The sequence below is a fragment of the Ictalurus furcatus genome, chromosome 16 (assembly GCF_023375685.1).
Source record: "Ictalurus furcatus strain D&B chromosome 16, Billie_1.0, whole genome shotgun sequence".
NCBI classification, from domain to species: Eukaryota; Metazoa; Chordata; class Actinopteri; order Siluriformes; family Ictaluridae; genus Ictalurus; species Ictalurus furcatus.
In genome coordinates, this window is record NC_071270.1 from 11,171,168 (window position 1) to 11,185,512 (window position 14,345).

A 14,345-nucleotide genomic window follows, 5' to 3' on the forward strand; every position below is an offset into this window, starting at 1 on the left:
GTTGTACAAAGGTATGTCTAAAACTGCTCAAAAAGAGCGGCTAGACTGTATGCTGGATGTTGTTGACTCTCGACTCTCAGTTATAGGCTAGTGATAACCTCTTAATTTAATTTTGTTTGAGGGCTATGCGGTTAATAATGTTGTTCTGCCCCAACAACGATCCAATGTATAGTCATGAGCCACTGCTGCCCATGGGTTCAAATCCTGGTGAATGTCCAACTGTTCCAGACATGTGACACTTATTTTTATGTTGCTAATTGTGCTTAATAGAACACCTGTACACCTGCTCATTTATGCAGATATCAAAACAGCCAATTGTTTGAGCAGTAGAACAATGCATAAAATCAACTGTCCCATGACAGCCTCAGATTCTTGTTCTTGGCAGACAGGAGTGGAGCCCAATATGGTCTTCAACTGTTGTAGCCCATCCACCTCAAGGTTTGATGTTTTGTGCATACTAAGATGCTTTTCTGCTCACCACAGTTGTAAAGAGTGATTATATGAGTTACTATATCCTTCCTGACAGCTCACACCAATCTGGCCATTTTCCTCTGACCTCTCTTATCGACAAGGCGTTTCCACCCACAGAACTGTCGCTCACTTAGTCTTTTTTGTTTTTCTCACCATTCTGTGTAAACCGTAGAGGCTGTTATGTGTGAAAATCCTGGAAATCAGCAGTTTCTGAAATATTCAAACCAGCCCATCTGGTAACAACACCACAGTTAAAGTCACAGAGATATCACCTTTTCCCGCCATTCTGATTTTTGATGTGAACATTAACTGTAGCTCTTGCCTTGTATCTGCATGCTTTTTTTGCATTGTGCTGCTGCCACATGATTGGCTGATTAGATAACTGCATAAATGAGTAGGTGTACAGGTGTTCCTAATAAAGTGGATGGTGAGTGTATATTTATATACATTAACTGATTTGTCCTGTTCAGCAACTATTTGTCTTAAAGTTAGTTTCACCTTGTTTATGTGAAAAATTAGAATTACTGTGTACAATGCTTATTTTATGCAATCACTTTTGCTTAGTTCTAAGAAGGGTACCAATAATTATGGCTGAAATATGAAGACATAACTACATTACTACTTTGAAAACGTTAGGTTGTACATCATTCCACCTCTTCTTCCACTAACATTGTATTGAAATGATCATGAAGTTTGCATGTTGCCTGACCCTCTTTCATGCTTATGGATATGATGGGGCTGCTGAGCTCCAGGCCTTCATCCCCGTTGGAGTTAACGGCACGGGCGGCGCACTGAACCCGTGAGCCGGCTTGGAAGTAGATGGAGTCCAGCGTGATTATCTTGGAGGAGGTGAAAAAGGTTTCAATATCCACTTCCCTCATAGGGCTGGTGATGCCGTCTGGCCCAGTGGGGGCACTGACAAGCCAGCGATAGTGTGTTAGCGTGTCATTGATGTGCTCACTTGCACATATCGAGCTTGTTTTCTCATATTCTGGGTGCCTGGGGTTGCATGCCTAGAGAAGATGAAAAAGAACGGAAGTGTTGAGTTGCAGTAAATTAAGGAGATTAACATTGAGCAAGATCATAGCACGTGCATAATAATAATTATGTCAGGATAAGCCAGACACATTGTATATTTTTGTTATCTTCCTGAGCATTTGTGGAGATGGTAACCTGAAGCAGAGTGGAGCAAATGTAAAATGGGTTGGGTTTGAATGACTCTATTATTTATCAAGAGGTGTGGTTAGGTTAGCTGCTGCAATAAACAAACAAACCTTTAAGAACTCACTATGCACAGTGCAGAACAATGGCATTTTCATGGTTACATACTATTAGATTTCACTTCATTTTTAAAAAAAAATACAATTTGAGTGGTAGAAATAACCAACTGGTCGACAGGAGTTACAGTCTTAGAAAAAATATATTTTCTGTCTTCTCTTTCACCCGAGTTTACGGTGTTTTTAGTGGCAGTGTCACAAATTCAAGTGTGCATGTTTTTATTCTGAATGCTAACAAAAAATTAAAATGGGTCAAATATACAATTACGCTATTTGGCCAAAAGTTAGTAGACACCTGACCATAACACTCATATGTGCTTGTTGAGCATCCCATTCCAGATTTAGACCGTCTTTGCTGTTGGAATAACCACCACTCTTCTGGGAAGGCTTCCCACTAGATATTAGTGCATGGTTGTGGGAATTTGTCTATTCAGCCACAAGAACATTGATGTCTGAGGAGGCCTGGAGTGTAGTTGATGTTCCAGTTCATCCCAAAGGTGTTCAGTGGGGTTGATGTCAGGGCTCTGTGCAGGTCACTCGAGTTCTTCCATGCCAACCTTCCAGCCATGTTTTTATGGACCTCACTTTGTGCACAGGAGCATTGTCATATTTGGGCCTTTTAGTTCCAGTGAAGGGGAACTGTAATGTTACAGCATTTAAACACATAATACACAACTGTGTGCTTCGAACATTGTGGCAACAGTTTAGGGAAGAACCCCATATGATGGTCCTGTGTCCACAAACCTTCGGCCATATAGTGTACCAAGTTAATACAGAGATCAAAAGGCATTATGAGCAAAAGCACAGGTGGTCAGTGATGAATATAGACAGAATGACTTCTTACACAAGACATGCATTGGTCACAATGCATTTTTCCACTCTATAGAGTTTCCCAATATAAAAACAAACACTAAAAATACAAGACTCATACTTTAGTGTACAGAATATGAATAATTACTACTGTATATGTGATATAACAGTTCATCTGCAGTTATATTCTTACTTTGAGTTTTTATTAATGGAACTGATGCTCACAAGTCAGTACATGTACTGTATTTACACCTGTTATCTAAAGAGTTGAAATGGTTTTCTATGTTTTTAACAAATCACTACATATAGCAGGCAACATTGTGGCACAGTGGATAGCATCACTGCCTCACAGCTCCAGGGTCTTGGGTTTAATCCTGAGCTTGGGTTACTCTCTGGGAGTTCTGCATGGTCCCCCCGTGTTCATGTGGGTTTTCTCCAGATTCTCCAGGAAGGTCATTAGAGGGAGAAAAAGTAGAGCAGGGGAGGAAATATGACCTTGTGTCAAGTGTGCATTTCAATGAGAGTGCTATTGGTATCCTAACAGCAACTATATTATGTAAATAAATTATTTAACATAACAAACCAGAGTAATATTATTTTTAATGGATTTGGATGGAGATCTGTGTGGTTTTGCTTCACTTTCCCATGTAACACAAATGCAGCAGGACAGATGGGTGTGTGTTTTACAAGTCATCTCACAGCTGGTGTGGATTTAAAAACTACTTTATATAGCAGTATGACTAAACAATTTAAAAACATTTATTGTGCATTTGGCCTTTAGTAGCCACAGCTGAGTTGTTTGCCCTTTGTTGTTTGTTACAGATAAAATAATTAACTCTGATGTATTTAGTTTAGTATTTGGGAGAAGTTGCATATGTTGCAAGTGAGGTGACATAAAGCGTGAACATTCACAAAACAGGGTTGTAAGAAAGTAACAGGTATTATAAGGATGTGCTTTTACTTAAGAAAATATGATTTTATTTCATGTCTGTGCTAAGAGGTCGTCTCAGGAGGTGGGAATGCATGGACAGATTTTGAATGTCACACCTCCTTTTGCACCCCTTCATCTACGTCAGCACAGGGCATTAATTTATAACCACAGAAAAGCAACGCCAAGCAAATGTGAAGAAAAAAAAAATTGGCTTGCCCTCAATCAAAACAGCAATAACACCAGATTTAACCAGCAAATTATGCTTCCTCTGCATGAATATGAAGTCCTGGGAGTCATGAAGATGGTTTGCCTTGTATCCAAAGGGCTTCATCAGTTCTAATCAAAAATACACTGTCCTCACTCACTATTATTAAGCCTTCATTTAAAACTGGATTTGCAAATGAATAATGAATAATTAGTGTTCATTAGTTATGTTTGAGTTAGTTAATTAGTTGCAATACATTCGAGTTACTATACAGTTGAGACAAAAGTCCTTCTTGTGACTTACTACTCATATTCAAAATGATTGAAACTCTTGGTAAAGATCTTCACAGACATTAAGACAGAGAAGATACACTAAGCAGACACAAATGCATAAAATATAGCACACACACTGATGAACACATAATAATGAGATTTCTGGGGTGCTGTAAATACTAATGCCCTATAATGTACTTGCTCAAGTGATGTAATCAGTTGCCCTTCCCTTTCAATAGAAATCAGCTCGCAAGAACCCATTCTGCCTGGTGTTATGGACCTTAACAATTAAACGCCAACCCCCCCCCCCCCCACACTACAGCACAAAGCATTACTGTTATTACTGTTGAAAATAGACTACTCCTAAAATAGACTACTGACTAAAAGACAAGACATTAGACCTCCCCTATTAATATCAGAACTACAAAATATATCACCACCAACTAAAGTCTTATCCAAATATCCTAATCTGACTCCTCAATTACCATACCCTGTAAAAAATGGGAAGATGACTTAGCAATCACACCTAGAGAAGACTTTTGGCAACAGATATTACAGAACATGTACCTCATAGCTAATAACACTAGTCTGCACCCGATACAATACAAAATAATCCATGGAACTCATTACACAGGTCATAGGATGTTTAGAATGGGCTTTGGGGAATTAGACATATGCACACAGTGCACAGAAAATAAACCAGACGATTACATACATGCCATGTGGGACTGCACACCAGGTAAGCAGTTCTGGAAACTAATCACTGAGGGAACATTTTTTCTAAATAGCACCAATCCACTTACCCCTTCACACTGCCTACTTGCAGATACATCTGGATCAACATTACAAAGGAAAACACAATAGTCCTCCTTACAGTGCTAATCATCGCCAAGAAAACCACACTAACAAATTGGAAATCAAATAACAATATTAATATTACACATTGGAAAAACCTATTAATCGACTATATAACAATGGAAAAACTCTCTGCCTCAATCAAAAATAAAACTTTCAAGTTTAACTCTATTTGGGCACCACTGATCACCTACATACACCAGGGAATACAATAGCCAACAATATAGTTTCTACAGACCAACCACATAATCAAAGCCATACCACACACCTCAAACAGGATGCTCACAAACACCAGTAAACAAACTAAACATACATGCATACAACACTCTCAGAATCCAAAGTCGGTGTTATACATATTAATTAAGTCAACTGACATTTCAGATATTACACACTTTCCCCCATACCCCCTGCCCCCACCATATCTCAATCACATCCACGATCTTGTCTTATCTTGTTCCTGTCTTGTCTGCTCAGTCTTATAACTGTCCTCTCCATGCCCTACACCCACCACTCATCCATACTAACTGTTGAATACAAAGTATAACATATATGAAAACATGAATAAAATAAAAATAAATAAAGTCTTAATGGTGCTCCAAAGTGAGGGGGTTGGTGGCAGGCCAAAAAAAAGAAAATAGACTACTCCAAAAATATCTGAGGTTTCTTCATTCTCTTTCTTTTGCTTTAGAAGGCATATACTTTATAATTAGGTATTGTGGGCCTTTATATGAAGTCCCTTTACAGTTTGCCAACTTGAGTTAAGAAAGACAAGGATACGCCTGTTACTTTGTATTTCAAGTGTGCTTTTAAGAACACTTATAATAACTTTGATGGTAAGCCTGAAGTTTTAATAAAAACACATTGCACTATCACTATGGTGCATATTATATTAAACAGGTTGTGCATAAACTATGCCTAGCCTTGGCTTCAGTAGTATTCAGAGAACAGTTTGTGTTGTTTTAATGAAGCGCTAAACACAATAGCAACAAGGACATCTTTTCATATATTATAGACTATTATAGATAGCACTGACAGACATACCGTCACACAGACCACTGGATAGCCGGCTGGTGGGTGAGCATTGTGTATAGTCCTTCTGACATCATCATAGTGCAGCAGAGACACAACATGCGGCAGTGAGGGGAACGTGACGTCAGCCATGCTGTTGGTCTCTTCAATGTACACTATGGCCTTGGACATCTGCCAATCAAAAAAGAATTAATAAAGCACTGTAGCCTGATTCTCCATTAGTCATCATTCTACAGACATAAATAAACAAAAACACAAATACCAAGTTTTAACCTTATTTCACAGTACCTGGGAATATATACCCACTGGGCACTTTACTAGGAACACCTGTACACCAACACATTCATGCAATTATCTAATCAGCCAATCATGTGCAAACAGTGCAATGTAGAAAATCATGCAGACACAGACCAGAAGCCTTGGGTAATGTTCACATCAACCATCAGAATGGGGGGAAAATGTGATTTCTGTCATTTTAACTGTGGCATGATTGTGGGTGCCAGACAAGCTGGTTTTGAGTATTTCTATACCTGCTGATCTCCTGGGATTTTCATGCTCATCATTCTCTAGAGTTTACTCAGAATGATTAAATAAAATAAAGTAAATGAAAAAAAAAAAAACCATACAATGAGGGGCAGTTCTGCGCACGGAAACAACTTGTTGGTGAGAGACGTCAACAACTTGTTGATGGACAGATGTGTTCAAGCTGACAGAAAGGCTACCGTAAAACTCAGATAACCACTCTGTACAATTGTGGTGAGCAGAAAAGCATCTTAGAATGAACAACACGTCAATCCTTGAGGCGGATGGGCTACAGCAGCAGAAGACCAAGTTGGGGTCCACTTCTGTCAGTCAAGGACAGAAAGCTGAGGCTGCAGTGGACACAGGCTCACCAAAACTGGACAGTTGAAGACTGTAAAAACGTAGCCTGGTCTGATGGCACACAGAGTCAGGTAGAGTCAGAATTTGGCACCAACAACACGAATCCATGGACCCAACCTGCATAGTGTCAACACTCCAGGCTGGTGGAGGTGGTGTAATGGGGTGGGGAATGTTTTCTTGGCAAGCTTTGGGCCTGTTAATACCAAACAATCATTGCTTGAATGCCACATGCACGATGTAACAAAGCAAAAGTCGTCTCAAACTAGTTTCATGACCATGACAATGAGTTCAGTGTTTTTCAGTGGCCTTCCCAGGCACCATATCTGAATCCAACAGAACACCTTTAGGATGTGGTAAAATGGGATATTCGCAGCAAGAATGTGCACTTGAAAAATCTGCAGGAATTGCATGATGCAATAATGTCAACCTGGACCTAAATCTCAAAGACATGTTTCCAACATCTTGTGGAATCCATGCCACGAAGAATTGAGACTGTTTTGAGAGCGAAGGGTCCTACCCAGTATTAGTGTAGTGGTTCTAACAAAGTGTTCAGTGAGTGTATATGGTAATCCATATATTTATCATTAAAAAACAAAAATAATTTTTGTGATAGGATGCAGAGCCTGCATCTGACAACAAAATGCATGTTAAATGTATGGCTTAAAAAATCAATAATTTTTTTAAAATTAGTACAAACATTACCCATCAAATTCTGAGGACACCTCACCTTTCAAAATACTTTCGATACATGAGCATATTCTGTGTCAGTTTGCGATAATTTAACACATTAAAGACTGACCAGGTTCATTTGAAGAGAATGATATAACACGTACATATTTGTGACATTAATTAGACAACCATTAAATGTACATTCATGAAAAATCTCTCTTGAAAGATATAACTGCTGTGCCACTGGCGGTTTTTCCTGATGTTGTTCTACCAAGCCAATTGCAAGACTTCCCTGAGGTTTGCTGAGATCCTGGACACCTTTCTTTCTTTCAAACCCTTTGATCCTTCCTTTCAAAGTAGCCTGACTGGGGTTAAGGTCTGGTGACTAGACAGGCCATTGCATTACTGTACGAACAACACTGTCTCTTTCCTCTTCAAATATCTCTCACACAGCTTTGAAGTGTGTCATTAAACAATCACATTAAATAAAAAAAAACAAGGTGTCTTCAAATATTAAACAAGCAGCAGCAGCATAATAAGCTTGTACTACCAGTTGAAACTTTTTTATGTATAGAGATGTCTAATACAGATACTCCAAAGTTTAACATTAAACAGAATGATCACTATACCTGGATTTCAGCCACCATGTTCTCATCAGGTTTGAGGTGGACAGTGAAGGCTTCTCTCATTTCCCTGGCCCCATCAAACAGGACCTCCACCTCCACAAAATGTTCTGTTTCACCTTCCTTAAATTCAACATCTGCACAGGAACACATACACATGCCAGCTTTCTCAGTGTGGGTAGAAATGAAAAAACATGTGGGGGTTCTGGACAGAACCTCTCCTGTACATTTATGCCATAACCAGAATGAAATAAAAGAGCTTACTTCTGTAATCAAATCTCGACTTGGAATACATCCTTGTAACTCGACTAGGGTTGCCATTGATCTAGAAATACCTTATGCATATAAATAACCTAAATAACCTTGTGCATAAAATTTCATTTAGATGTTATTTAAACACAGTTTGAGATTATTTGTAGCCAGTTAGGAAGGTATAAAACAGTGATTATTTGGAACGAATCAATCCCATCCAGCAACCCTAACTGAAAGCACAGCCATAAAGCTTTAAGCATATGGAATTCATAGGATGTTTTAATGTAACTACTTATCCAGACTCAGATATTATTCACATACAGTACAAAGGCTGAAAAAAGAGAAATGTACAGTAGCTTCACTCATTATGAGTGTTATGAGCTTCCTCACCCTGAGAGATGGGGTGATAGTCTTCTCCCGACACAGCTGAACCGTCTTTAGTGTGTATTCTCACCACAGACACTTTAGAGGAATCTCCCATTCGACGCACATGGATCCGCACAATACTTATCTTCCCTGACTCTTTCGGCTCGTTCACGCTCAACTTTGTCTCAGCAAACTTGATAATTGGCTCTGAAAAGAATGATGACATTTTAGTTAATTATTCTTTGTATCAATAAACTAATATAATCAATCTCTATTTTTTATATAACTATAACTTGAATCTTTACATTTCAACAATTATTATCCATCTGCAATGGTTTTTTTTATAACACTCTTGTTGAGTTACACCTGAAATTTCCCCTTGGGAATCTATTACACTGCATTGACCACTAGATGAAATGTTGAAGAATCAGGTCAACATGACTAAGAAACTGGATAAATACCTGACTGTTGATGTAACATCATTACTTTACCCTGATAGCTAGTTATATATATAGTCTATCTACTTCTCCTTGTGGCTAAAAGTGTTTATACCTTAATCAAACTGTTACAGTAAAAAGACATCCATGTGATGTGGTTTTAATAATTTTTGTTGATATTTATAGTGTTTTTACTTGTGTCATTTATAAATGTCATAGCTATTTCGGTTTGATGCATTAAAAGTGGAAAATGATGAAATAATGCTCCTTCCCGGTCAGTGCAAGAATTTGTAAAACCCATGCCAATCCTGACAAAGAATTCTCTTTTTTAAAATATACAAAAGAAATAAGAATACAACAGTGTTTTCTTTCTCTCTTACTGTCAGCACTGTCTTTAATCTTGATGAGTGTTTCGTTCTTTGTGCCTATTGTCGCTCCATATGGGGAGTCACTCGTAGCACTCCCGAGCACAAGCCTCATCTCCTCCTCATCTTCATACACTGAGTCATCCACCAGAGTTAACATGCACGGCTTCTCTGTATCACCTTGAGAGAGCAAGATCAGAGGGATCAACCCCTTTTGTATGTATATAGCTGATACCTAAATGCACTGGACGGCCATGAAATACATCTATGAAGGTCTCTTTTTATCTCTAATTGTATATTTAATCTCAAATTAAATAATACCTTCAATTTTGTCAGCTGCTGAAAATGTCTTCAATCATCTGCTTCTTGGCAAATTGAGAGCAACTTTTTATAAAGTTACAGTTTTAATTTCAGTAATTTTCAGTATGAGAAATTAACAGTTTTTCCAGATTACTTTTCGAAAACAAAATTTGGAAGGTTATACAGTATGTAACTGTCACTTCACATGCGTAGCCTGTAAAAGGCCCCCACTATGTCATACTTATCCTCTGCCCATTCTTGTCAAACCAAGTGACCCAGGTGGAGGAAGCAGCCCATTGCTCAGTCATAGAACCACGGTTACTTACAGCCTCCTCTGAAACTATTGTAACAGCAAAGCCAATTCATTTGATTATGCTATACACTGAAGACATTTGAGTTTGAGATCAAAAGATGGATATGAGACAAGAGTTTAGGATTTCAGCTTTTATTTCCTGGTATTTACATCTAGATGTGTTAAATGACATAAAACACAGAACCTTTTGTATCAGACCACCCAATTTTAGGTGAGTAAATTAAAGTAAATAACAATTAATATTTGGTTGCATATCCTTTGCTTGCAATAACTACATCTAGCCTGAGACTCACTGGCATCACCAAACTGCTCATTTTCTTCTTTTGTAATGCTTTTCCATGCTTTTACTGCAGCTTCTTTCAGTTGTTGCTTGTTTTGGGAGGCTTCTCCCTTAGTCTCCTTTTTATGAGGTGAAATGCTTCTCAATTGTGTTAAGGTCTGGTGATTGGTCTCAAACCTTCCACTTTTCCCCCTGATAAAGTCCTTTGTTGAGGTGGCAGTCTGTTTTGGATTACTGTCTCGCCGATCAAAATCCTCATGATCAATTTAGATGCACTTCTCTGTAAATTGGCAGACAAAATGTTCCTGTAAACTTCTGATTTAATTCTGCTGCTACCATCATAAGTTACATCATCAATAAAGATTAGTGAGCCTGTTCCAGAAGCAGCCATGCAGACACTACCTCCACTATGTGTCACAGATGAGCTTGTAGGTTTTGGATCATGAGCAGAACCTTTCATTCGCCATATTTTGGTCTTTCCATCACTTTGGTAGAGGTTAATATCGGTTCTGGTATGGCCTCTATATTTCTGCTCTCGAAATCTTCTTCAAACGGTGGATTATGATACCTTCACCTTTGCCCTATGGAGGTCATTGGTGATGTCACTGACTGGGTTTTTGGGTTTTTCTTAACAACTCTCACAATGTTTCTGTCATAAGCTGTTGTTGTTTGCCTTGCTCAACCCATTCGGTGCTTGTTGCTCAGTACAGCAGTGGTTTCTTTTTTGTTCAGGATACAAATTGTTGTATTGACTATTCCCAATGTTTGTGCAATGCCTCTGATTGATTTTCCTTCTTTTCTCAGCTTCAAAATGGCTTGATTTGCTCCCATAGACAGCTCTCTGAACTTCATGTTGGCTTATCCTTTTAAACAACAAATGCAGTCTCTGAAGGCTAAAACCAAGAGTAGATGTTCAGAGCTATTTGTTGTTTAAACAATCAATCTAACAGGACAGATATGGGTAACAAGAAACACCTGTCAGTCACATGTTCCAATATTTTTGCTCGCCTACAAATGGGTGCTCTGATACAAAATGTACTATGTCTTTTAACACACCTACTTACAGATACTAGAAAATGAAAGCTGAAATTCTAAACACTATTCTCATATTCATCTTTTGATCTAAAACCCAAATGTCTTCAGTATACATCAAAAACACTACAATTGGCCGTTCCAATAGTTTCAGAGTGGACTGTATATAACTTTCCATTCCATTCCATTCTACTTCCTTTCATTCAAGAATGCCAGGGCGGTTTCCTTTAGAACCAGTGGAGGCCGGGAATCAAAACTGTCATGAGGGTTCATAATCTGCCCTGATGACCTCACAAGATAATAACAGACAGCACTCATAGATAGTGCATAGCATACCAAAATCATCATATAGAGTGCAAGATAATGTATTTATGTCTACTCTCACACCACTGTGAGAAAATGGTACGTATAATGTGTCTGACATTTTGCACACATGGCAGTATGCTGGGGTTGCTGTCAGGGACCATAGCCCTAATTTCAAAGTGTGTGGTCTTCTGTACCACAGTGACCCGATCATTTGGAAAAGTAGGCCAGGTCTGAAGGGCAGTGCTCACATAAGGCACACAGAAACACACTCATTGCAATACACCATGAATCACTGGTTGCATAGTCATCCATAACAGTGGCAGCGTACCACAGTAAAAGCATAGACTTTTTGATTTGGTTTTTGAATCATGCGCCAAGGCAGCCTGGTCAAACACCTCTGTCTCTGTCCTGTCCGTGAGCCACATTGGGCATTGAGTGTTCCCAAACAGATTGACTTCTTCTTTGCCATAGGTGTTCCAAATTGAGCCACCTTCTTTTGGATTCGTCAAATCAATGGCATAGGCTTGCTGTGATTGCACAGGCAGATTGTGTTGGCCTGATAGCTTCACAGCTCTAAGAGGCAGGAGGTGCATCTGAAATTACATTTACAGCATTAAGCAGATTCCCATATCCAGGTATCAAAAGTGCTTTACAGTGTCCAGGAAAACATATTCTTACGCAAGATCTAAGAATACTATCAAGTTAAGTTCTGTTAGAGAGGAGTTAAAACAAGAAGTTTGTACAGAAACAGAAACAATAAAAACTAAATTTAATTAGCGCTCATTTAAATGTAAGTGAAACAGTTGATCTTCAATGTTTGTTTGAAGAGAGACAGTGACTCATCTGTATGGAGAGCAAGGGAAGGATCACTCCACCATCTGGTGGCAGGACAGAGAGAAGTCTTGATACATGTCTTCCCTGTACCCAAAGGGATGGTGGGTCAAGTCAAGCTGTGCTTGAGGCTTGATGGGACTGTGGTGCAGACTGGGGTTTGACTGAAGACTGTACTAACTAAATCAATATCTGTTGTTAGCCATTATGAGAAAACAAGAGACTCTGTGATAGGAGCACATTTAAATAAAACATAAATTCCTATTTCAGAAATGAAGCAAATATTATGACAAGATATTTACATAAATATATTTATAAAAAGTTTTTTAAAATTCTACATCTTAATGTATTAATTAAACACAATGTTATATTTTGTATGTTTTTATCAAATAATGATTTTTTTTTATGTCATAGTGGATTCAGACTTTTCAGGCAAGTCTAATACAGCACAGCCAGCACAGTAAAGTATTACTTCTTGTTGTTATACTTGGTCATGTGTTTGTCTTTCAAATAAAAACATCTGAGCAGGTGATCAAAGTCAGTCTTCTCAAACATGCTACACTGTCTACACACTTTACCTGGTAAGAAGGTGATGATAGATGCATCAGTGTTGGGTCTCTCTTCAAAGTCACTGGCCACCTGAGCAGATCCCTGGCGGGTGTAGCAACGTACAGTGGATTGGTGTGTGTTATCTCCACTGCGCTGGACCACAGCAGTGAGATGTCTATCATGCTCTTCTCCAGTCAGAAGAGGATGTTTAAACTGCATCTTTGGCACTGTTACATTAGAGATCGATAAGGAATTCAATCTATAAAAACAAACTTTTTATAATATAGATTTTCTATGTATGATTGAGTAGAAATTGCCCAAATACAATGGTGTGTACAGTGGGTTTTTAATAATACACTAACGGTCTGAGGTGGAATCGTTAATTAAGATGGTGGCTTTTGTCAGCTCTCCCAGAATCGCATTCGAGGGCAAGTGTAGGACGAGCTCGAATTTCTCAGTGCCCTCAAGCAGCGGCTGGCTGAGATCATCCAGAATGGTGACCCGGATGGTTTGCATGTTCACCCCCGGAGCAAAGTCCAAATTCTTACTGATACCCACGTAGTCCACTCCAGCTAGAAGACAAAAAAGTGAAGTAAGAGAGACATAAGACTACAGTGCTGTGAAAATGCATTTCTTCTGTTTTTGTGTATATCTCATACTAAATAGTTTTAAATCTTCAAACAAAATACAACATAGAACAAAGTCAACCTGAGTAAACACACAATACAGTTTTTATTTTATAATTTTTTTATTGAAGTAAAAAGCACCTATCCAACACCCATCACCCATGTGAAAAACTAATTGCCCCTTTAAACTTAAAATCTGGTTGTACAATCTTTAGCAGCAATAACTGCAACCAAACACTTCTGATAACTGGAGATCAGTCTTTCACTAGGACTTAATCCTGTGCTTTGGATCATTATCTTGCTGCATAAACCAGTTGCGCTTGAGTTTCAATTTACAGACTGAAGACCGGACACTCTCCTTTAGAATTTTCTGGTAGAGAGCAGAATTCATATTTCCCTCAATTACTGCAAGTTGCCCAGGCCCTGAAGCAGCATAGCATCCCCACACCATCACACTTCCACCACCATGCTTGACTGTAGGTATGATGTTCTTTTTGTGGAATTCTGTGTTTTACCCCTGTCTTCCAAAAAGTTCCACTTTCGATGCATCAATCCACAGAAAATTTTCCCAAAAAGTTTGAAGATCATCAAGGTATGTTTTGGCAAAATTCAGACAAGCCTTAATGTTCTTCTGGGTTAGCAAAGTGTTAGCACCTTGCCACAC

The 14,345-nt window shown here is 38.6% G+C and overlaps 1 protein-coding gene across 1 annotated transcript in view; it reads right to left on the bottom strand.

The window, feature by feature from the left end:
- The window catches only part of frem2a (FRAS1 related extracellular matrix 2a), an 88,941-nt gene that overhangs the window by 17,591 nt on the left and 57,005 nt on the right, over positions 1–14,345 (bottom strand). Inside the window, exons 8-14 of the mRNA XM_053644656.1 lie at positions 13,418–13,627; positions 13,085–13,282; positions 9,460–9,624; positions 8,667–8,849; positions 8,031–8,161; positions 5,863–6,021; positions 1,181–1,484 (exon numbers count right to left, since the gene is read on the bottom strand). Of these exons, the coding sequence (XP_053500631.1) occupies positions 1,181–1,484; positions 5,863–6,021; positions 8,031–8,161; positions 8,667–8,849; positions 9,460–9,624; positions 13,085–13,282; positions 13,418–13,627 (1,350 nt within the window). The remainder of the gene's footprint in view (positions 1–1,180; positions 1,485–5,862; positions 6,022–8,030; positions 8,162–8,666; positions 8,850–9,459; positions 9,625–13,084; positions 13,283–13,417; positions 13,628–14,345) is intronic.